Raw genomic sequence first — 22,919 nt, 5'->3', positions numbered from 1 at the left:
TTTTTTTAATTTTTAATAATTTGTGTTTTTATTTACATTTAGATCAAAAATTTCATCCTAAGTGTAAAATCTCAATTTTATTTTCAAGTAGATAATCTAAAATTCAACCCGAGTTTGATAAACCGAATCCGAAATAAGAAAATTTAAAATTCACAAACATGAAAGCCAAGAAAGATCAAAATATTAAGATGGAGGAAACTTTAACATTTTCAAAGTTAAAATTATAGTATTATTTCAAAACTAAATATTTATTATAAAAACTATTGTTATTAAAAATATTAGTTGTACTTACGACCTTTTAATTCGTTATATGGATTATATGTAAATGATATTTACGTATGAAAGATAAGTATCCATAACGCATTAAAAACGAGAAAGAAATCTAAAAGGTAAGTGCGTGCCTTTGAAGTTGAAATTAATTGGGTGAATATGGAGCAAAAGCCTAACAAATTACTAAAGAACGTTTTAATAAGTTTTTAGAATAACAAAAATGTACAAAAAAACTTTAGTTGAATGCACAAATAATTTTTGATTATTGCATTTATTAAATTCTCAAAAGCTTGCAATTTTATTATTAGTAACATTATTTTAAGTAATGTGTTTACTTTATTTGCCAGATAGATATAGTATAAAAGCCATTTGATTAAACTAAACAATTACTTTTAATTTCAAGAAATGCTTAACATATTTTACTAGTTCTAACACTCAAATTAGAGTGAATGAAAGTCTTACTAACGCTTTATAAATACTCTATTAAATATTTGCTACGACGAAATGAAACTAACGAATTCAGTTAGATTAAAAAGAAACAAACAGAAAACTTTAAAGTGTGTAAAACACGGATTACAACCTAACATGGGAGACGGTACTTTTTGCCNAATTCACACCGCCCAGGAAAATCCTGATAAGTGGAATATATTCTCCTGCGGAAATCTCACCAATTAGGATCAATTAGGACCCTTTCTCTGAACAGCAGGTGCGTGAAGCGAATGTCGCTATATATATATATATATATATATCCAGCCGAGATAGGCGGTGTGCAGATCAAATAGTACCGAACCGCCTTACAGACTTCAAATTATTTCCATTTTGTCTACTGTGGTATAATTCACTCGAGTTAGTACAACTTTCCATGGACGAGAGGTTCACCCGGAGCTAACTCGTCACCTAAAGCCATACCGATACCATGTAATTGTATTTTATTTTGACTGCATGTTTAAATACAATTAAAGTTATTAAATCAAAACAGTCTGAAATGTAAACAATCGACGCCTCCCTCCCCCTCCTCAGCGGGTCGATCAAACGTCGATCGGTTCACGGCGGAGGGACTTTATTCTAAGTTCTAATAATCTGGGCCCTGTCCTAGATGATTTAAACTTAATATAAAATTTTACTCACATTAATTAGATCAAACTCTGGTTCTAAGACAATTTTTGTAATTCATTGACATTATTTTTCTCATTTATGACTTTTTTTCTGTTTTGTTACAATTTACCACTTAAATATATTTAAAGTATTTATTTTTAGTTTCCAGAAAAGTGTCTGAAAAGGAACACAACAATGGCTAGAAAGCCAGAATATCAAACTGTAAATGGACTACGAGTTCCTCTTTTTTTCGATCCCGACATAGTACGTTCAGCCATGGAGTACTTGCCAGAAGACAGCGACATTATTGTGTCAAGTTACCCCAAGTGTGGTGCCTCTTTCGTTTCTCAAATAGTTCATCTTATCTTGAGAAACGGACAGCAATTATATTCCGCTGACGAATACTTCACTTCGATTCCACTTTTGGAGATGGTTGGAATTGAAAGTTTGAGCTATGTCCAAAATCCTCGTTGTATCAAGACGTATATCCCTCCTGGAAGACTGAAGTATTTTCACCGTGGGAAATATATTTACGTCGCAAGACATTTTTCAGATTGCGTTGTATCGTACTACAAACACACAAAGATGTTACCTGCTTACTTTTTCACGCATGGCACTTTCGATGACTTTTTAAATTTGTTTGTTAAAGGAGAAATCGGTTATGGTGATTATTTTGATCATTTTACTTCTGGTTGGGGCAAATGCAGATGGCGCAGCGATGCTCTGTTTATTACCTATGAATCACTAACAGCAAACCCAAAAGATACCATTTTAAAGATTGCACGTTTCCTGGGAGAAGGATATAGACAAATTCTGTTGAATTCTAACGAAAAAGTCTTGAAAGAAATTTTATTTTTTAGCAGCAGCTATATGAGATGTACAGTTGATGATTTTTGGCAAGAAATGTTTTTCGACAAGCTACTATCTGGTAAATGCAAAATACATTTTCCAATTGCTAAGAAGTATGTCAGTGTTATGAAAGAATCTGAAACTAAAGGACATTATTCCATCAATACTCTTGATGAGATTATCTTATCTGAAGAGAGCACTAAAATTTTGGACAAACGCTTGGCACACTTCGAAGATTGGCATCGTAATTTCAATTCCCTTTATTTAAGGAAGAAACAATTAACAGTCTGATTTTGATTAATGGTTTTTTCATAACTAATATCGATAAATTTGGTTCAAAATACTAAATTTGTTCAATAACAGCGTAGAACATTTTCGGTCAAAAAGAATAATTTGTATTAGATTCTCAATTTTAACACTAGAATTTAAGTAAAGTTGCACGATCACTCTTGAAATAAGTGAATAAGTTAATAAGTTAATGGAATTAATGAATGTTCTGAAGCGCACCTAAATTAATAATGAGTAATACAAAATGAAACCGATAATAGTATGAACCTAATTGGAATATAAAACACATTGTTCCAAGATCGCCTCAAATCTCATGCACTGTAAAAATTTCAGGATCAAATTGCGGTATAAGTACTGGCACTTTAGATGCATCATCCTAAACATTCACTTTACTGTAAAATATTTTACTGTAATTGTTACAGAACTATTTATTTAATTAAAGTGATTCAGCGATTTTTGCAGCAAATGTAACTTGAAAAATTGCGGTACATCAGATTTTTTGTTGGGAAACAGGTTCAGGTAAAAAGGAAAAAAGTACCAGCATCTTGAGTGCTGGTACTTTTACCGTAATATTTACAGTGTACTTCACTATCTATCATTATAACTTATATTAATAAATCTTTTTTTTTATTTTGAAAGGTATTTACTTTCATTTAGTATTCTGTGAAGTTTATGAACAATTTGATGTCTCTTGGTTTTTATTTTTAAATCCTAATTTAAATCTTTTTGAAATTAAAATGAACTGAACTACATCAAACCATGTAGTAGACACGGTGGTATGAAAAAAAACAATCACAAGCATTATATTTATGTAGGTATGTTATCCAAATCATACATAACATAGTCTAGAATTACATAGATTACAGTAACATAAATTACCATCGATTATGTGTCAAACTAAAAAATCGCTTAGGAAATATATTAAGAAAAATTTTTAAAAAATGAAATAAGAGCAAAATATGAACTTCATATATGTATTATTGCTTGAAAAAAATTGAACAAATAAAATATATTTCATTTACAATAGCACTCAATTTTAACACACCCACTGCTTTTTCGGTGTTTTCAGGAAATAATACAATTCAATACACTCTCTGATTTCTTAGTTTTAGCCAGAAATATATAATACTGTAGCCCAAATGCAATTTTTTATATAAGCTAAAAAAAACTTATTTTTTAACAAATTTTTAAAAATACTATACATTTAGTTATAGCTTAAAACTTACAACACATTTATTACATAAAATTATGCTTTCAAAAATAGATAAGCTTTTTTGCTGTATTCAGTATCTTCTTAACATTTGCACCATTTAAAATAAATGTAATTTTTCTTGAACTTCATATGAAATAGGAAAGAACCATTTCAACTCTATAAGTTAAAATTTTCTTTTCTATTCTTTTCCGTGTTGCTACTAAATGCATCATAACACTTTTTATTACCATATTTATTCAAATAATTAATAAAGAATTTGTTTTTCAAAGAATAATTAACGAAAAACAGTGAAAAATATGAATGATAGAAATATATATCATGCATATCGTTTAAAAATATTTTCCTCTAACTTAACAATAAAGCAAATAACAATTTGAAACATATTACACTTTAAAGTTTAAAGTTCGCAAATTGCACTTCAAACCTAGATAAAACATTACTACCTATTTAAAAAATAGCTGTTTTAACATTTTTTGTGTATTTAAAGTTAAGTTTAAATTATTTAATTTAGCTTCCTTTAAAAACCATTCAAATATAAGTTTAAAAAAAATAAGACATATTTATGCATAAAAAATAATCAAATTATACATTTTCAAGAAATATATTTTCATAAAATAATCAATAAAGAACAAAAAAAATTAGGTCTCTCTAATTTAACTAAATACCAAATTACTATAAAGTTTGACAAGAGTAAACTTTGAAATGTTTTTATATGCTTTAAATATTTTATTTACTGAATATTTTTATTATTTATTATCTTCAAAAAAAACTTTACAATAATTAAATTCATAGTTTAATATAACTGAATAAAATGAAAATGGAAAAGTGGATATGAAATTATCTTCATCAAAAAATGTTGCATAAATTTAAACAGTTTAAACATTTTACTTCAAATTTGAAAAAACGGGTCTAGAAGAATATACATAATATAGAAAAGAAATATAGTTATCATAAAAGATACTAAGTTTGATTAGTTAGTTTACTCTTATTATTCTGTGATTAATAACGAGTAATTAAATTTCATGCTTACTAATATTTAAAATTTAAATCTTTCTATCAATTAAGCTTTTATTGAACAATTGGATATTAATGTTTTATAATTTAAATTATATTATCATACTTACGACAAATACCAACTATTTTTACATTAAAGTAAGCAATACTTCTTTACTAATAGTATATTCCAAAATATAATCTATATTGAGATGCACTTCTTACGTTTTAATATTTTATAAAAGAAAGTTATGATGAAAAATATTTACAATTGACACAATTGGTATTCATTTTTAATGAAGAAATCTAAAATACCTTATTAATTAAAAACCTAAAATAATAAAATAAAACATTATCTGAGTCTATTATTTATGATTAAAGCCGCAGGAATCAAGAGAATTTTAGTGGGTATAGTATAATTTAATTTTTAATGCGTGCCCCATTATGTTGATAAACCATTTATGCTACAAACAACCAAATAAATAAATAATTAAACCAGAAATTTAAACGTACATAGGCAGTCAAATTAACTTATTCGACGATTAGAAATTCTACGAAATAACATTTTTTATGATCAAAGTTAGATTTCATAGGCAAATAAAAATTAATTAAGTTTTTATGTTCTTTTAAGTATACGAATTTACGGCTTATATTGCTTTTTTACTATATTTTTGATATCACGTTTTTAAGAAACATTTCCTAATGAATTTTTTAACTGCTTTCTTCCACGATGAGTCTAAATAAATGCTATTTACTTCTTAAATGTTAGATTAAAAGGAAAAAACTTATTCTATAAATAGAAAACGACAGTAAAAATTTTGTTCTCGGCTATTATTTGTTTTTACTATCAAGTTAAAACAAAAACTACAATTTTCCAGATACACAATTCTTCATTACAAATTTTGAAGAGTTTGAAGTAATATAATGATAAGCCACATTTTGAAAGCATTTATGAAGAAAAATCTTGCAATTTTCCTTCAGGCAATGAAAAGTTTCTGCTGCTATTCCACAAAATTGTAAAGTACTAATCTAGTAGTGCATTGTGCTATTATATATTAGAAATTCCAAAACAATAAATGGTTTTTATGTCATGCTCTAAAATATCATAATAAAATTATCAATTTTTTCCGCATTTACCAAATTTTATCACATATTATGAAGCCCTATTTTAATGTTGTTATTACCAATGTAACTACCAAAATGCATTGGTACAAATTATTGAAACTTTTGATGTTTCTACAGAGCCAGAAACATCAATTTTACCATATTTTGGTAGTTTTGACCATGCATTTTCTTTCCATGTAGATTTGTATTGTATTGTTCTCCATTAGAAATTCCAGAAGATTGTAAAGTATTTATCTAGGTGTGTACTTGTTGTTATCTGTAACAAATTTTGGAAACTTATAAGGTACTTATCCAATATATAATCGAAAATGTAGAGTAGATTTATATTTGCTTCTTAGTAGTGTAGAGTAGAGTAGATTTATATTTATATTCGCTTTTCTTAGAGTAGATTTGCATTTGCTGCTATCTCTAAAAAATTTTACGCATTTATCCAGATGTGCATAATGCTGTAATCTGTAATAAATTTCTGAAACTTATAAGATTCTTATCTTAGATATAATGGAAAAAAATGAAAAAAAGTTCTCTTATGTAAGAATTAGGGCTTGTCATATGTTGTCTCAATCCCACTAAGTGCCATATGTAAAATGTATTTAGTGAATAAAGACAAATAAAAATTAACTAGCTTTTTATCCTTTCTACACACTCTGCTTGAATTTTAATACAGTTTAACGTAAAATATAAATTATTTTTCACCACTCCATAGTTCAGCATCACATATTTAGTTGCAGAGCAAAAAGGGATATCTTTGTTATGACCATGCTAAGATTTAAGAATTTTTGAGTAACACATTTGTCCCCTTTTTGCTTAATCCAATATATATTTTCTCCATTACCTTGAAGCTTTCCAATGATTTTCTGTTCTTAAATTAATTTTTTTTATTCTCCTTTCAGTTTTAATTCCCTCTTAGTTTATTTAATCGTTTAATATTGTTACATGGAGTACGTAATAACATTTAGGAGATAAATTGGGACCACGAAGTTCAACACTCAATAAATCTTATATATATATCAACATTCAATAAATTTAATATAATAATGTCTAAAGCAAAACAGAATTTTTATTCAAAACTGTTAATTGTTCAAATAATAAGTAACAGAGTATTAAAAAGAAACATTCCAATTTCGTATTATTAAAATTGAAATCATTAGAATATTTAACCAAAAATTGGGCAAATTTTCTCAAATTTTAGTAATGTGTTTACCTGAATCCCATTTATTCATGTAAGCACTTCTGACACTTGATTGCGTGATACTATGGTTAGACATGAAAGAAAACATCTGGAAGAATATCTTAGTAAATTTGGAATAAAAACTTACGCACAACATTAGTAAAGTTCTAATTAGCTAATCTTAAAAATTGTAATGAAGTTTCACCGTCGCCCGCTGAAGAAGCGGGAGGGCATTGATTGCTTAGATTTTAGATTGTTTCGCTTTAATAATTTTAGTTGCATTATTATTTTATTTTTTTAAATGTTATTCTTCGCTTCAAAAAGGAAATGTGCTTATAATCTTAAGGACAAGTTAAGTAAGGATATTAAGAAAAAAATCTCTTTTCAAGTATTCTTTTTCGTTTCTTTTTCAGAAAAAATATTTTTAATAAAAATTTTAAAAATTCTAAATCATAATCTATTAAATATTTCTTAAAACAATCTCTTTTAGACTAATTTTTACAAAATTATCACTCCCATTGAACTCAAATTTCAAGGCTTTAGAAGATCTAGAAGAAAGTTCATTCCTTTTATCATTAGTAACAAAAGACACTGATAAATATTTTTACCAACTCAAGTCTTCGAGAAGGGGGTAAATGTTGAGACCTTTTTCATTTTTAGAGTAAAAACTGAGGAATTGGAAATGCATACTATCGATTTGTAGATATTTAGAGCATTCGAATATTTAGTTATTCAACAGTCAATGCATTTAGATCCGCACAAATGAATGGAAATAGTTATTTTAAAAAAAATTACTTTTCACAATAAAATTCGAAATTTTTGTCTTTGAATACTTATTAGTAAATTATAAGATCATTAAGGTACTAAAAATAGATAATTTACCTGATCACATGTTAATTAACATTATGTAATAGAGCACTGAAAAATCACTAACCGTAACAATTCGCAGACACGTTTTAATTTTAACATCAATTTTTTTTAATGCTTCATACCAATTTTTAAAAAGTACAAGTGGATAGTTGCTAAAATATTCCCTCTTTAAAAAAATGTACTTTAATTCCAGATAATAGACTCTGTTTTATTAATGTTTTATTATGATTCCCTTGGGGTGCACTATTTTGCCAAAATACCTGACAATGGAATAAGATTTAACTAATTAAATTTATCTATTCTAGTTATTAAACTTGAAATAATTTTTTTTTACGAAAACTTTTCATTTTTAAAAAATTGTTCAACACACACAATTACTTATTATCAACCTAAAATATTTTAAATTGTATTTAAAATTTTATTTAATTCATAGAATAGATATTTTTATTTTAGTTAAAACTTTAAATTTTGGTTCTAATGTCAAATACGTTATAACAGTCCATTAAAATCACTTGCGTTTAAAAAAATATTCAATTTTAATTGCAAAAATAATCAACAGTTTTTTAGTGAAATAATTGGGTATTTTGGCAAAAATATGAAGCCCAAATATTCCTTTACGTAAGTAAAAACTTTGGATTGGAGTATTGAATTTAAAATTCAACAAATAACGCGCATTCAAAAAGTGCCTACATTTCGGCACACTGACATCATCTTTACCATTACAGTAAAACCTGTTAAGTTTACGAACTTTTTAAATTGATCACTTTTCTAAATTATTCATAAAGAGCACTAAATTTGGAAAAACTATTAAATTAATTAGGATGTAATTTGATCTCTTGTCTATGTAGACCAACAAATTGTCGCCCCAGAAATGGTAAACTAACACAGGTTTCACTAAAATAGTTTTACACCTTATATGAAATGATTTTAGAACCTCAACAAATTAAATAATTTTTACGTTAGACTGAATTATTATCGATAGTAATTATTATCGATTGGTATTGAGTTATATTATTTACTAATAATTAGTATGAGTTCATGTGAGTCAATAATATTATATTTTTCTCTCCATTAATTTTTAAAATAATTAATTATATAATTTTATAATTATCATGTACTGTAATTCCTTTGCATTAGTTTCAGTATTTTTTTATTACATTTATTTATTTTAATGATCGTAGTTTTTAATAAAATTTATTTTCGCTAAATAAACAAAGGCATCAAAGAATAAAGTTTTATAAATCTAAAAAGTAAAACAAATAATAATTACCATATGAGTTTTGAAAACTCTTGACCATTTAAATTCAAATTACTTTCAGTCAGTTCGATAGAAATCAATGAAAACAAAATCTTTCACCACAATTAGTTCTTAATGTTATAATATAATTTGACCCATTATTTGAAAATAAACAGAATATAAGTGAAACGATAAAAGCTAGAGTTTACAATTTGTCAACTTAATAAGTCTTAGTGTAATTATTTATTAAAAGAAACTAAAGTCCAAAATCAAAACTTGAAAATCAAAACTTGAAAAATGATTTTTAGAAAAAGCTGTATCACTTAATAAGAAAACAATTTATTACATTAGTTAGTTTTCAAAAACGTTTTCAACAACAAATACATTCATATAAATACTTTTTTGCAGCGAATTGGGACGATTATCTTATCTGTATAATACATTTAAACAAAAGTAAAAACATTTGTTTCGAAGAATTTAAAAAAAGGGAAAATAAAAGATTTCTATGTACATCCCATTCAATATTTATTCTTTTGTATTTTACACATCATTTTATTCAAAAGCAAAAGTTAGCTAAATAGTAATTATAAAAATGGCATATATTTAGATATATTCTGTTTAACTTAAAAAAATACATCAATTCATTTAAAATTACATAATAAATATTTAAATACTTATTTTTTGTTAGGAATTGCGTCTATTTGTAAATTAATAATTAATATGATAATTTTTTTTTATTATCAGCTAACTTATAATTAGTGAAAACAAAACTATTTTCGAACTATAAAAGGTTATCTATTAAAATAAACTATAAAACATTTCAGGATGCGGTATTTTTATTTTTATACCAATAAATCTTGTTGTCTTATTACATAAGCACAATAAGAAAAGTCAAATTAGTTTCTATATGATTTGAATGATAAGTTAAAAATTCAGGATATTCATAAGGATTCAAAAAATTATAATTAATAATCTGTTTCTATTCATTAAAATTTACGTGATTTTACCACTTTATATTTATTATACTGTAAATAAATATTTAATTTTTAAGTTAAGAGGAAATTGTTGATAATATTTTCATTATTATTATTACTGTAGCATGTAATGAAAAAATATAATATTCAGTGCTAGAACATTTTATAGTTCATTTTTTTATAAATATGCACTTTTTTATTATGAAATATTTTTCTCGGTTTAAATAACAACAATTTAGGTAATGAAGTCCCAGAATCGTCAATTCTTTCAAATAAATTTAAAGTATTATTTCTTTTCACCATTTCCAAATAACGCTAAATATTTTTTTTTTTTTCGTTAAGTATTGCCCATCAAATTTTTATGCTTATTATAGTTAGTTAAATAACATGAGAAAGGAATGTGGCTAAATTTTCAAAAATAACCTTATAATGCCCCGAGTAACATTTAATGTTTAACTTTCATCCATGCGCATGCGCATTATCCAATTTTAAACGCATACTTTAATACGAAAATTAAATTTATTTTCTTTAATAGTGAAATTAATGCAAATTGGTCTTCTTACTTTTGAACTGAATTTATTACATCATAATCAATTTATTACAAGAATTTTTCTCACATTTGTAAATACTTTTTTCATACTCATTATCTTCAAACTTAACCAACTAAACTAAGCCATACAGGACCATAAAGACGATAATTCTTAAAGGAATTCAAATATGAAAAATATAATCATTAATAAAAATATACTGAAGTAGGTAGTTAACAAGTATTCCAGCGGGATGCTTTATAAATCCAGAGATTAGGAATTCTATGCCATTCATTTTGGTGAAGAAAAAGAAATTTGCAGCCCCCTTTTGCTTAGTCTATGAGCTTATTATCGGAATAAAAACAAGCTATGTCTATCATTCATGCTATACAATACCAATTCTATTAAATATTTAAGTAAAGCTGTTTTCCAGCTACAAAATTGTTTTTTTAAACACCTACCAGATGTTGCGATACATTATAAAATTAGTTTAGCCTAATTTTCAAAAAATAATAATAACTTTAACCAAGCTTTACAATTAGCAAAGTGTAATGATGATATTTAAAAAATAAACAGTGTTGATATTTGTTTAAGCTTACAGAAAATTGAGACAATCTATTTTTAGACTTTAGAAACAGATTTTTCTTTACTTATAATAAAGAGAAAAACATAAGTATAAAAACAAAAGGTTAACATTGTACGGAATAATTTATGAATAAAAACCATTGAATAATTTTCTTACATTTGCTAACTACAATTCTTAATTACAAATAATTCATTTAAAGTAGTTCATCTTTTTTGTAAACTTTTTGGACGAAAAAGGCTAAAGCATTACTTCTTCGTCTAAAATATTACTCTAAATATAGCTCTTTGATAAGTTTCAATATAGCACACATTAACTATATTTTTGTTTTAAAATTAGTAGTTGTCTGACCAAAACTATGGAGGACAGCGCAAGAACCCTTAACTCGCAAACATTGGTTTCCTTATTATTTTTTTCTTTTTATCGAATTTCAAATCAATTGAAAATATTAAAATTGCTAATAATGCAGCAAGAATTATAATTAAAAATATTAATTATGTTTAAGTTATGATACTTTTTCATAAAATTTTAGTATATTTTTACTTTGAACTGAATTTATGTCACTATTACCGTTGATTGTATTTTTACCATTTTATGAATGTTTTTTTAAGAAAATTAAGGAAGTATGCACTTCTCTTATTGGCAAGTTGAAACGTGTTGTTTGTCACAGCAGGTCCTCATTTGGATCTTGTGTCATTAAACCCTACATTCAGTTCAATTAAATATCTTTTAAAATAGATTTTGACAGATCAAGCGTAAACTTTTAAATTTAAAATACATTCTTTGAATGTCAAAATATCAAACTTTTTACTTATCTAGTCACAATTATTTAGAGTTAATGTATTTATGTGAATATTTATGTCAGTAATTCCTATATCCATGAAACTGCATAATTATGTAACTAATTTGAAACTCGTGAGTGTTAATATTCATGTCAGCATTTTATAGAATAATGTATTTTAACACTCACCTGTTATCATGCCAAAGCAGATAAACACTGCAACAACCAGGGAGGACTTGTTTTTAATGTTCATGGCTCGTAGAGTGAACGAAATAAAATAAAGCGCGATAACCAGACATGCCACGACGTCTTGATTTCCAATTGATCTTGCTCTCACCTCTGTCTATTCCAGTTTGAATTATTATCTTAGTTTTTAATATATCTTGTAACACCAATAAGCATTTTTATAACTCAATGTTCAACTTTAACTAACAAAACTGATCGAAATATTATGTCCTGGACTGGATCATTTGGACAAATAATTGTGAACAAAAATTGTCTCACTGTTTTTCCAATTCTTTGAAACATTTCGAATAATAATAAACATTTAAATTCTTTAATCATTTATATTCGCCAAAGTGATTTTTTTCTCTTTTAAATAATAATGAAGGAACTGTCAGGTTGTAATTCAACATGATATGAAATTTTCTCGATTATCCGCGATAAGTTAACACATTTATCAATATGAAATCAAAATTTAATTTACACTAGCTTTCGTCGAAAGTGAGCAGTTTGATCATCCTTGAATTTTAAAAATCCGCCAAACTGTTTTTTGATTATATAATCAAACCTTGAAAGTCTTTTTATTTTTCTCTGAAAAACATGGCATTCCATTTTTTCTACAAAATGTATATAATTTATTTTAAAGCCAACAGATTTCAAAATTGAAAATCAACAGTATTGTGTTCAAAAATAGAGAAATAAACTGATTTTTTCTGAATCAAATCAAAAATCTTTAAGCAATGTCAAACTTTTGATTTAGAATTCTCGAATTTTCATATTCTTCATTAAATACACGTGCTTCTTCTTCAATGTACAGTTCAAAATGCCTTTAATATTTTTATAATAGTATTCGAATTTTTTTTCAATGTATGATAACAAATCGATACTCTTTATAAAAATGTCTATAGAAATACTAATATTTCACTGCTTAGGTTAAGCTCCTGACACAATCTTTAAATAAAAAGTCTTTTTTCAAACTTACCACTTTAAAGGCATAGACCGCAATTCATTGGTATCCCAGAAAGAATAGAAACCAAGTATTAAATATAAAAGCTCTTCTTTTCTTATTTTTTATGAATCATTACTCGAACTTTTCGTCAAGAGAGTGAGTTGAGAGGTTTGGGATTTCCTGTAGCACCATTTAAAGAAGGGAACCGGGGGGAAAGGGTGAGTGTGACTTTTGTGCACGTTGGTAAAATAAAGATGATTAGTCCGGATAACTGAGAGTTCGGATCATCCGTAAGGGGAGGGCGTGTGTGGATAACCGGGATGCCGGGGAGGCTGGTGGCGATGTGCCGCTTTTATCTCTTCCAGCGGTGATCTTGAAGACGAAAGGTGGACGAGATGGAGAAGGATGCTGCGATGCGACAAACGTCCAGCACCCCGGCAGGAACATTCCAGCCTCACCCCACACACTCTTTCGTTGGTTCCTTTGTTCGACTCATGGGGGCGCTCGCGCATAGACTCCCTTCTATTCCACCCCACACTGGATCACTACCTCCTCTCTCCTAAGAACGGTAAATGGGGAATACTTAACCAGGGGATACTGGGTTTTTCTTATGGAAAAAATTCCGTACAACACTCCCTTCGCTGATGTGGTCCTTTCAATGGATAAAAAAGCAAATAATCTGTGAGGATGATGAAGATCCCTGATTATTGAACCTTCTTTCTTCTCCCTCCAGCTGGGTTGCGCCGACTCTCTTAGCCAATCAGAGATCGCCTTACACCGATCGCTTGCCTCACAGGATGCAGGACCGAAGCAAAAGCGTGCTTTTTTTTTTTATTCCACTTCATTTTAAGAAGAAAAGAGAACTTTTTCCGGTCCTATAGAATACCTCTTAAATTTCAAAATTCAAAACTATAAATAGAAATTTATTTTTAATTATAACAAAATACTATTGTTAGAAAATTTTAACTATCTTCATATTAAAAATATAATCATTCAATAATGCGTTTAAAATTATACTTCAAAACTAAATGATATTAATAACTGATGGTAATAATCCCAAAACTCGAAAATTTCTTAATCTTAAAATTGAATTCTATCTTCAAATTATAAAAAAAAAATTGTTTAAAATTCATGAATACTTTGAAGGTCAAATTTAACAGTATTAAAATCAAATATAAAATTGCTCATTAACGTACTTAAAAAATTATACATTCAAACGAAACATTAATAATACACATCATTAATCTGTATAAATATTGAAATTGATAAATAAAAATGAATCAATAAAAATGAATCAATAAATGAAGGAAATAAACATTTAAATAAAACAATAAAAACTTCAAAATAAAAAAGTAGAAGTTCCGAACAATACACAACAATGATTATTGATACTATAAAACACTGAAGCATAATAAAATATGATTGCAACAAAATGTATATTAAATAAAGTTCAATAAAAGAGTGTAGCACATGTAAATTGTTTGTCTGCTACGTTTGACTAATGCTCCAAAATGAAACTGAAATTAACTTACAAAGCTTAAAATAAAAATATAAATATAAAATATTTTGTGCTCATTTATTTTTGTTATTAGTTCAAACATTTTTTTAATAATATTATTAATATTTTTTTTTCATATGTTCTGTATTAATATAAACCAACTAAAAACAACCTGTACTGTGACAATACTCTTTCTTAAATTTGAAGTATGAAGAAACTGGAAATAATTGTTATACAAATAAAGTAAATGACATTCTTCAGAAAAGAATAAATATTTGTGCAGACATAAAAAATTACTTATAAAATTGTTTCTGGTCTTAACATGCACAAAAATGTAAATAAAAATTTAAATAAAATATTCATGATTTATCTCTCCACATAAATTAACTGTCATATTTTCATTTTAAGTTGACGAAAAGAAACAAAAATTTATAAATTTTATAATTTAATTATTTTAAAATCGTTGTAATTTCTTGTGCAGTAGTTAAGTATTTAACCTCGTTTTTTTTTCAAGTAAGATTTAAAGATAATTTTTTTTTTAAATACTTAAATTATTTTTATGATAAACATTAAGCTGCAAGCTATCCGTATTTTATTTAGAAAAGCCATAAAGCTTTTAGTTAAAATAATTATTGAAGAAATAGCAATATTTATTTAACATGGTAAACTTAACAGATTAGAAATATTATTATTTTTAGAGACTAATTATGTTTAAAATAAAATACCATTTTTCATTAATATTTCTATAGCAAGGGCATTGAGGAAAGGAATAAATAAGATAATACTATTATAAATACAATTTGTGTATTTCTCATAAAAACTAGTAAAATTTTTATCATTGAAAAAAGGGATTAAAAATTTATTCTTACTTTTAAGTATGACATAAACTTTAAGAATACAAATTTATTTCTAGAATTTACTGGATGATACTCTAAAAATATTTAGATAATATATTTTAAATTATTTATTTTACGTTATCTCTAAAATATTCGAAAAAATATAATTTCATTTTCTTGTCAATCTGCATAGAATAACATTCCTCATGCGATAACTTTACAGTCTTTCGAAAGATCTAATCATCAGTGCAGAATAATTTTTAAAACTTAAATGATTATCAAGAGGTTAAGCACTAATCAAAGTTTAGCTGGAATGCCTGACTACTAACCGATGAATTTAAATTTTATTATTAAATTTATTCAACTCCTAACGATGTATATAAAGCTATATTTCCGAGTTTAATATGTATTTGCTTATTCAATCTCACAACTGTTAGAAATTTGGTTTAAAAATAAATAAATCCTTTTGACTTTGGTCATAATAAATATTTCTTTCTTTCCAACTCATGGTAACTTTGAGCTACAGGTATCAAAACGAAAGTGAATCAGTTGTCAGCACAACAAATAGTGTTTACAGATTGACAACAAGTGCTTTCAAACTGTTCCATGGCTAAGAAAAGTAAACAACCATATACCTTTTGATCTAAGGATCGGATTTTCACATCCTAAAGCTCAGACTTAGTGGTTCGAAGACCTAAGCTTAAATATAACATAACTTAAGTATTTAACAATAGATTTATATTCTTACAGTCTTTCTCAAACTTGTGTTTTCTGTTTTTTCAAAATAAAAAGAGAGTTTATACGATATTTGTATTTACAAAGGAAAACACATATGTAAGTGAATGAATAAATAAATCCCATTACCCCCATAAAAGATGCATAAAACAGGCACCATAGCTTGATCTATCCGAGTTAATTATCTTTAAAACACTTTAAAGAATAAATTAGGTCCATTTTCCCGTTATAACTGTTACCTAACTCCTATTAACCATTTAAATAAACCACCATTTTGAAGAAATCATAGAAGTGTAAAGAGATTTTAAGGTCTATTACTATTCGATTTCATAAAAACTTAGACATCAAAGATTTAAATTACCAAATAAATGGCAAAATGAAAAATAGTTCTAAAGAATATTTTGGTAATTTTATTATGGTACTTAAGACCATGGCGGGAAAATCATTTCTTCGATTAAATTTAATTTTCAAAATTTATATTCTTATTAACATTTTGGTAATAAGGACTATAATTTATGAAACCAGAATTTCCGGTAAACTGTTATCAAAAAGAACAAAACAATTACCTTATAAATAGATTAAATACTGTAAATTTCAGTTTGAGCTGCTAGAATTATCATTTCTTCATCATTGTTTTTACTATACAAGTATTGTAATTTTTCAGATTTTTTTTTCTTCGTGTATGATGTCCAGAACTCGTGATTATACGATAAATATACTTGAAATATGATGTCCGAATTTGTGGAATTATGCTTTTTAGATCTTTGCTGTGGCTCATATCAAACTATGAAAAACTTAATAAAAGGTAAAAATGAAAATAACAAAGTGAAGTAAATTAAAATATGGTTTCTGAAATCATGTAAACAGATAATCAATAAATCTTAATCTCAAAGTAGTTATGCTTATCAAAATAGCAATTCTGTTTAAAGACATACTTGCGAAACACCATATGAAACATTTCAACATTATATGATTGAACCATTTGTAAACATCTTAATTTTCATGCAGAAAAACATATTTGGGGCATAATATGCATTTTGTCCATAAAATAACTTTTTAGACATAGTTCTACTTTCAAAATATTTAAAAATCTAGCTTTAGCAATTATTGCTAAATTGTGAGGACTTTATTCAGGATATCATTGTTTTTATTGCCTATTATCAGAATACCAGTTCTTTGCGTAGGATTAATTAAAAAAAACAATCAATAAATCTGTACTGATGAACATCATTAAGAAATCTTGCACAAAACTGAAAATCATTTATTCACACAGTTAATAAGTAAGTAAGAGTAATTTCATTTATTTATTTATTTACTGTTATTATTTGAGAAAAATAAGTTTTTAGTAACTCATCCCATCAAAATAATGATTAACTGTATTTAGTATGTTTTGTATAGATGTTATTGCTCGAAACCAACTCATGATGATCAAAATTCACCACAACTAAGTGATTTTCTCTGGTGCTTATCCCTTTCGAACACCTTTACCTTTAACACCTTTTTTTTTTTACATTATCTAAATTAAAACTGAACAGTATTACAGCAGTATTAGTAAGTACCAACACTAGTATATTTCACATTTATTAAAATTGCACGAATTACCACAAGAACAAATGGGCCTATTACAAAAAATATTTAAGTCTCATAGGCATCAATACGATTTACTACGATTCTCCTACATGAATTATTATCATTTCTCTATTAGTTTCCTTTTTAGTACAGAGCTTATTTTTTATTCTAATTTGTGTTTTTTAATAATATTAATCAAGTTTCATAGACATCAATAATAGTATGGTAATTTCTTTACCTTACTCTTAAACAATTTAGTACTATTTTTCCATTAACTTTGCTTTTCAGTTCATAACTTTTTTTTTATTTTAAATGTCATTGCTTTTAAATTATTTAGTTTTATAGAAATGTGCTTCAAAAGCATAATTATTTTAAAACAAAAGGCATGGCTTTGTATTATTTAAGGACTACTAATTTGGTGATGTAGTCTGTCTATGCTACCAAGCTTACGTTGATTATTAAGTTGATCTAAATTAACAAATAAAAAATAATTAAATAACTAAGAAGTGCTCAATAAACTTCTTTTTTGGTTAATGAGAACTATAAGCAAATAAGCATCACTGTCGCTATCTTTAAAATCGTCTACAGTTTCATTTATATCAATGGCGCAAGTTCAAAACCAATGACGAAATTCCTTTTTTTTATGCCTCATCTGAGTGATTTAATTGAAATTTTTGGACGATTTTTTAGGTTTGGATGCTAAAATTGCCCCTTTTACTCACTGTCTGTATTTTTTGGATGACAGAAGAAACGGTACTAGAGTTTTTAGAGAGACAGACACTCAAGCAGATCAACTCTTCATTTTATTATTATGGATTTTGTACCTATAACCAAACTAAACTAAGCATCATTTGCCTTAAAAATTGCCTTAATGGGGTGTTTTTGTTAGTTTGTTTGTTTTTTCCTAAAGGAATCAATATGATTTCTCCATTAATTCTGCTTTTTAGTTCATAGTTTATTTCTTTTATTTCAGTTAGTACCTATTACCAAAATTATTTGAGCATCATTCGCATTAAAAATAGTGCGGAAATTTCTCATAAACAAATTGGTGTCATTTTTCTATTATTTTTTTCTCTTTAGTATGTAATTTGTGTTTTTATTCCAATTAGTACCTTTCACGAAAACTAATGAAGCATCAATAATAGTATGGCGATGTATTATGCTTCTCCTAAATGGTTTAGTAATTTTTCTCGGTTAATTTTGCTTTCAATACATGTTTTTCATTACCTAAGATTTCTCCATTAACGTTTTCCACTAACTATTCCATACGTTCGTTTTCAGGCTTCATACCTTCTCCTTCACAGTTACATATCGCCTTATAAGAATCTCAACACTTCTCGAGGAGTCACATCAGACACTCTGAATACCTCGATGTAGAGAAAGTAACTGTGGAAAAATTAAAAGAACAAAATCCCAACACGTTGCAGCAGTGCATAGGATCCAAATTAGGAGGGATGGTAAATCTATCTCCACGAACATTCGATCATTACTTATAGCACACTGAAAATACTATCTTTTAAGATTCCCTGACACAACTGCCATGTACTCAACCCATTGAGGTGCTCTCTTTGTCAAAAGTTTGGACCCTTAAAGCATCCCGACGAAGCAAGACTGTTTGTGCTCGTTGCTCTAGCTCAGACCATGATGGAGCTCCTTTCCTCCTTTCACCCCTTTGTGTTGAGGGTGCTCACGCTGAGTACTCCAGGATTTGTCCAAACCGGTCTCAAGAGAAAAAGATACAAAGTGTCAAGTATTGCAAAACTTGACTTCCGATGAAGTCCACCGAATAGTCACGGCCCGTAATACCCACCGGAGTGTGTCTCATTCCGCTGTAAAAACAAGACTTCACTTCGCTTTGTCAGTACGCAAATGTCTTCTACCTCCTATCATCAGTTTCAGACTACAGTTCAAAAACCACCGTTTAATTTAAATGCGCCGGTAACTTCATATATAGTACAACATCACCTCCTCTAACAAAAATATCTAAAACTGATAACTCTGAAAAACCCAGACCTTTTTCTAAGCAGCTTGCAACAACAAAACTACTCTAAAGTATAAAACCTAGAAAATCTCAGGGTGAAAAAATACCTAAAGTATAAGCAGTATACTAATTAATTCGTTTCTGTCGTTCTGAAGAAAATGGATTTTAACATAGAATTGCCTCTTCTCCCTTTCGACGATTAATTTCTATTCGACTGACCTACTACTCTTGACATTAAAATACAATTATCTCCATCTACTTAATAATGAGCATCTATTTTATCTTATGGAGTAGCCGTGGTATACGGAATAAGCTTTCGAATATTAAGTATATTATTTCGAAAATCAAATTGCATAGTTTGCTCTGCAGGAAGCTGATTTAACGCCATCAAACACTTTTAATTTACGTAACTATTCTTGATCCCGTCATCTAAAGTCATCATCAAAGGTGATGTTGCAATTTTAACTTCAAATTCATTATCATCTACTTAACTCTCATTATCAGCCTCATTACAGGTTAGCATAGTTCAAATTCACAAAACTTTTCTCCTCATGGAATAAAATACCTGTTAGCTGAAAACCATAATCCAAACATTTTTACGTGCACTGCAACCTTGAATTGTGTATAATTGTTGTTTTATAGTGCTTATGATTTTTGTTTAATTTTATCTTCTTATAATTGCTTTTACACTTGCACTGTTATTAGAGTATTCATCATTTTATCTGATTTAATATGCGCATTTTACTTTATCTTTTAAAATATTTTAAAACCATCTGTTTGACCCAACATGTCGATTCCTTCACTTAGGGCAAACACTACATTCAACCTTACATTCGATACAATTAAAATCGTCTCATTTATATCAATACCATTGTCTCTAAGGCAATGACAAAATTTCATTTTTCAAATATCTCTCTTGAACAATCTAATTAAAATTTTTGAACGAATTTTAGGATCGAAGGCTGAAATTTTCTTTTTTATCAACTGTCCTAAATGATAGGACAAACGGTTCTGTAGTTATAAGAGAGGCACGCACACGAAGTTTTCCTTTTATTATTATAGATTAATTCATTACAACTCACATCTCTTTTTATAGGATGCAATTAAAATGCATCATAATCTGACATAAATTTGTTTTTATAATTATTATTATTTATTAATCCATTACAACTCACATCTCTTTTTATAGGATGCAATTAAAAATGCATCATAATCTGACATAAATTTGTTTTTATAATTATTATTATTTATTTATTTATTTATTGTTATTTAATTACTTATTTAGATATTTATTTATTTATTTATTTATTATTTATTTATTTATTATTTATTTATTTATTATTTTTAATCTATTTATTTATTATTTATTTATTTATTACTATTGTTTTAGATATTAAATTATTTTTGAAATCTATAAATATAACATAAGTTGCTTATAAATTCCCCGAAATTTATTTACATTATATCTAAAAGAAAATGTAGTGAAGACTAATATTTATAATTATATTTATTTACATCTAAGAAATATTTTTAATACTTTATTTAATATTATAAGATCGCTTTGTTTAATACGATTAGAATTTTTTTCTTTAAGTTTTGCATTATTTCAAATTTAAATGATTTTTTTCATACATTTCGATTTTTTCCAGTAAAACAAAAGTTAATAATTTTAAACTTGAATTCATGACAGTTTAAGCAATTGCTGAACCTATTATTGAAAAATATTAACTTTACTTCAAATGTAATAAATTATCAAATAATAATATATTCTTAATTCAAAATAAATTTTGAATTATAAATTTATGTGGAATATGTATTGAATTAAAATCAATTTAATTTGAAATATATTAATACTGAAACGTACTTTTATAATAGATATTTTCAAATTTACATTTTAGTTTTTAAAACTTAATTTTTAAAGATCTTTGTATCAAGCTTTTATTTAACATATGCGTATTGCAATTAATCACCTAACTCAATCAATAAAATTTCCGTCGTTTGCAATTTTTTTAAAAAATGCTAGATTGCTGTTTTTCGAAAATGTTTATTTCAGGGTTTAAAAACTAAAGAAAAATAAATTTTTCTCAAATATCTAATATTTCCTTCCTATTTCAAACTCTAATTATACATTTCAAAACTGAATGAAAAATTTTTCACATTAGTGCAGCTAAGCAGGGATTTTATTATCCAGCAACTTCAACGATAGTACGGTTTTATCAAATTATATATCCTTAAAAAATGAAATAAACTATAATTTCCAAAAAAATGTATATATATATAAAATGTTTGCTGGTGTAAAGCACAAAAGGATTTTTTTTGGATACTTTAAGGCCGTATAAAGGAGAAAAAGAACCAATTATTTCAGTTTTAAAAATTTAAAAGCTAGCAAAACCTATTATTACGCGCAGCAGTAAACTATGATCAACGAAATAAAGCAGAGATTATAAGCTTTTAAAGAAAACTTTTTGAAGAACAATAGGGACAATTACTTTTTATTCAGTTAGTTCAAATTCTTTTTCAAGAAAAGCTTGAAAGTCTAGGAGATAGTTTCGCGCAGTCAAATAAATTACAGTGGAAAGCGTTTTTAAACATATACCAAACAGAACTCCTTGTGGAAAAGGTTTTAAAAATCAATTATAAAGCATGTATGTATTCTATCTTTTGTCAAGAAAAAAACCTATTTTGGGAAACACATTTTTGCTTTTAAATTTTATTTGAGTGTTTTTAATTCTCACACAAAAAGAATAAAAATTTATAGAGGGAATTATAAGCTTTAATATTATAATACAACGAATCCAAAAACTCTAATAAAATTCAAATTAAAGAGCAATTTTTAAAAGAAACAAAAGAACTTCTGCAAAATTTCAATTTTAACGCTTACTGTGACAAAAAGAACTGAAATAAAATATATTTTGAAAATATTTTGAGGGTATTTTTTCAAGCTTCTATGTNGCGTGCGTGCGTGCGTGCGTGCGTGCGTGCGTGCGTGCGTGCGTGCGTGCGTGCGTGCGTGCGTGCGTGCGTGCGTGCGTGCGTGCGTGCGTGCGTGCGTGCGTGCGTGCGTGCGTGCGTGCGTGCGTGCGTGCGTGCGTGCGTGCGTGCGTGCGTGCGTGCGTGCGTGCGTGCGTGCGTGCGTGCGTGCGTGCGTGCGTGCGT

General features: G+C 27.1%; 2 protein-coding genes across 2 annotated transcripts in view; one reads left to right on the top strand and one right to left on the bottom strand.

Annotated features, from left to right (window-relative positions):
• The window catches only part of LOC139424781 (sulfotransferase 1 family member D1-like), a 55,462-nt gene extending 49,011 nt beyond the window's left edge, over window positions 1–6,451 (top strand). The window contains exon 2 of the mRNA XM_016052186.3: window positions 1,528–6,451. Coding sequence (XP_015907672.2) covers window positions 1,561–2,505 — 945 coding nt within the window. The 5' untranslated portion in view covers window positions 1,528–1,560 and the 3' untranslated portion in view covers window positions 2,506–6,451. The remainder of the gene's footprint in view (window positions 1–1,527) is intronic.
• The window catches only part of LOC107439549 (acetylcholine receptor subunit beta-like 1), a 112,288-nt gene extending 98,392 nt beyond the window's left edge, over window positions 1–13,896 (bottom strand). Inside the window, exon 1 of the mRNA XM_016052184.3 lies at window positions 12,163–13,896. Within this exon, the coding sequence (XP_015907670.1) occupies window positions 12,163–12,226 (64 nt within the window). The 5' untranslated portion in view covers window positions 12,227–13,896. The remainder of the gene's footprint in view (window positions 1–12,162) is intronic.
• Window positions 13,897–22,919: the final 9,023 nt, after the last annotated feature.

The sequence above is a fragment of the Parasteatoda tepidariorum genome, chromosome 3 (genome assembly GCF_043381705.1).
Source record: "Parasteatoda tepidariorum isolate YZ-2023 chromosome 3, CAS_Ptep_4.0, whole genome shotgun sequence".
In the NCBI taxonomy this organism is placed as follows: Eukaryota; Metazoa; Arthropoda; class Arachnida; order Araneae; family Theridiidae; genus Parasteatoda; species Parasteatoda tepidariorum.
Note: the sequence above shows the minus strand (reverse complement) of the source record. Positions and strands in the feature narration are given on the sequence as shown.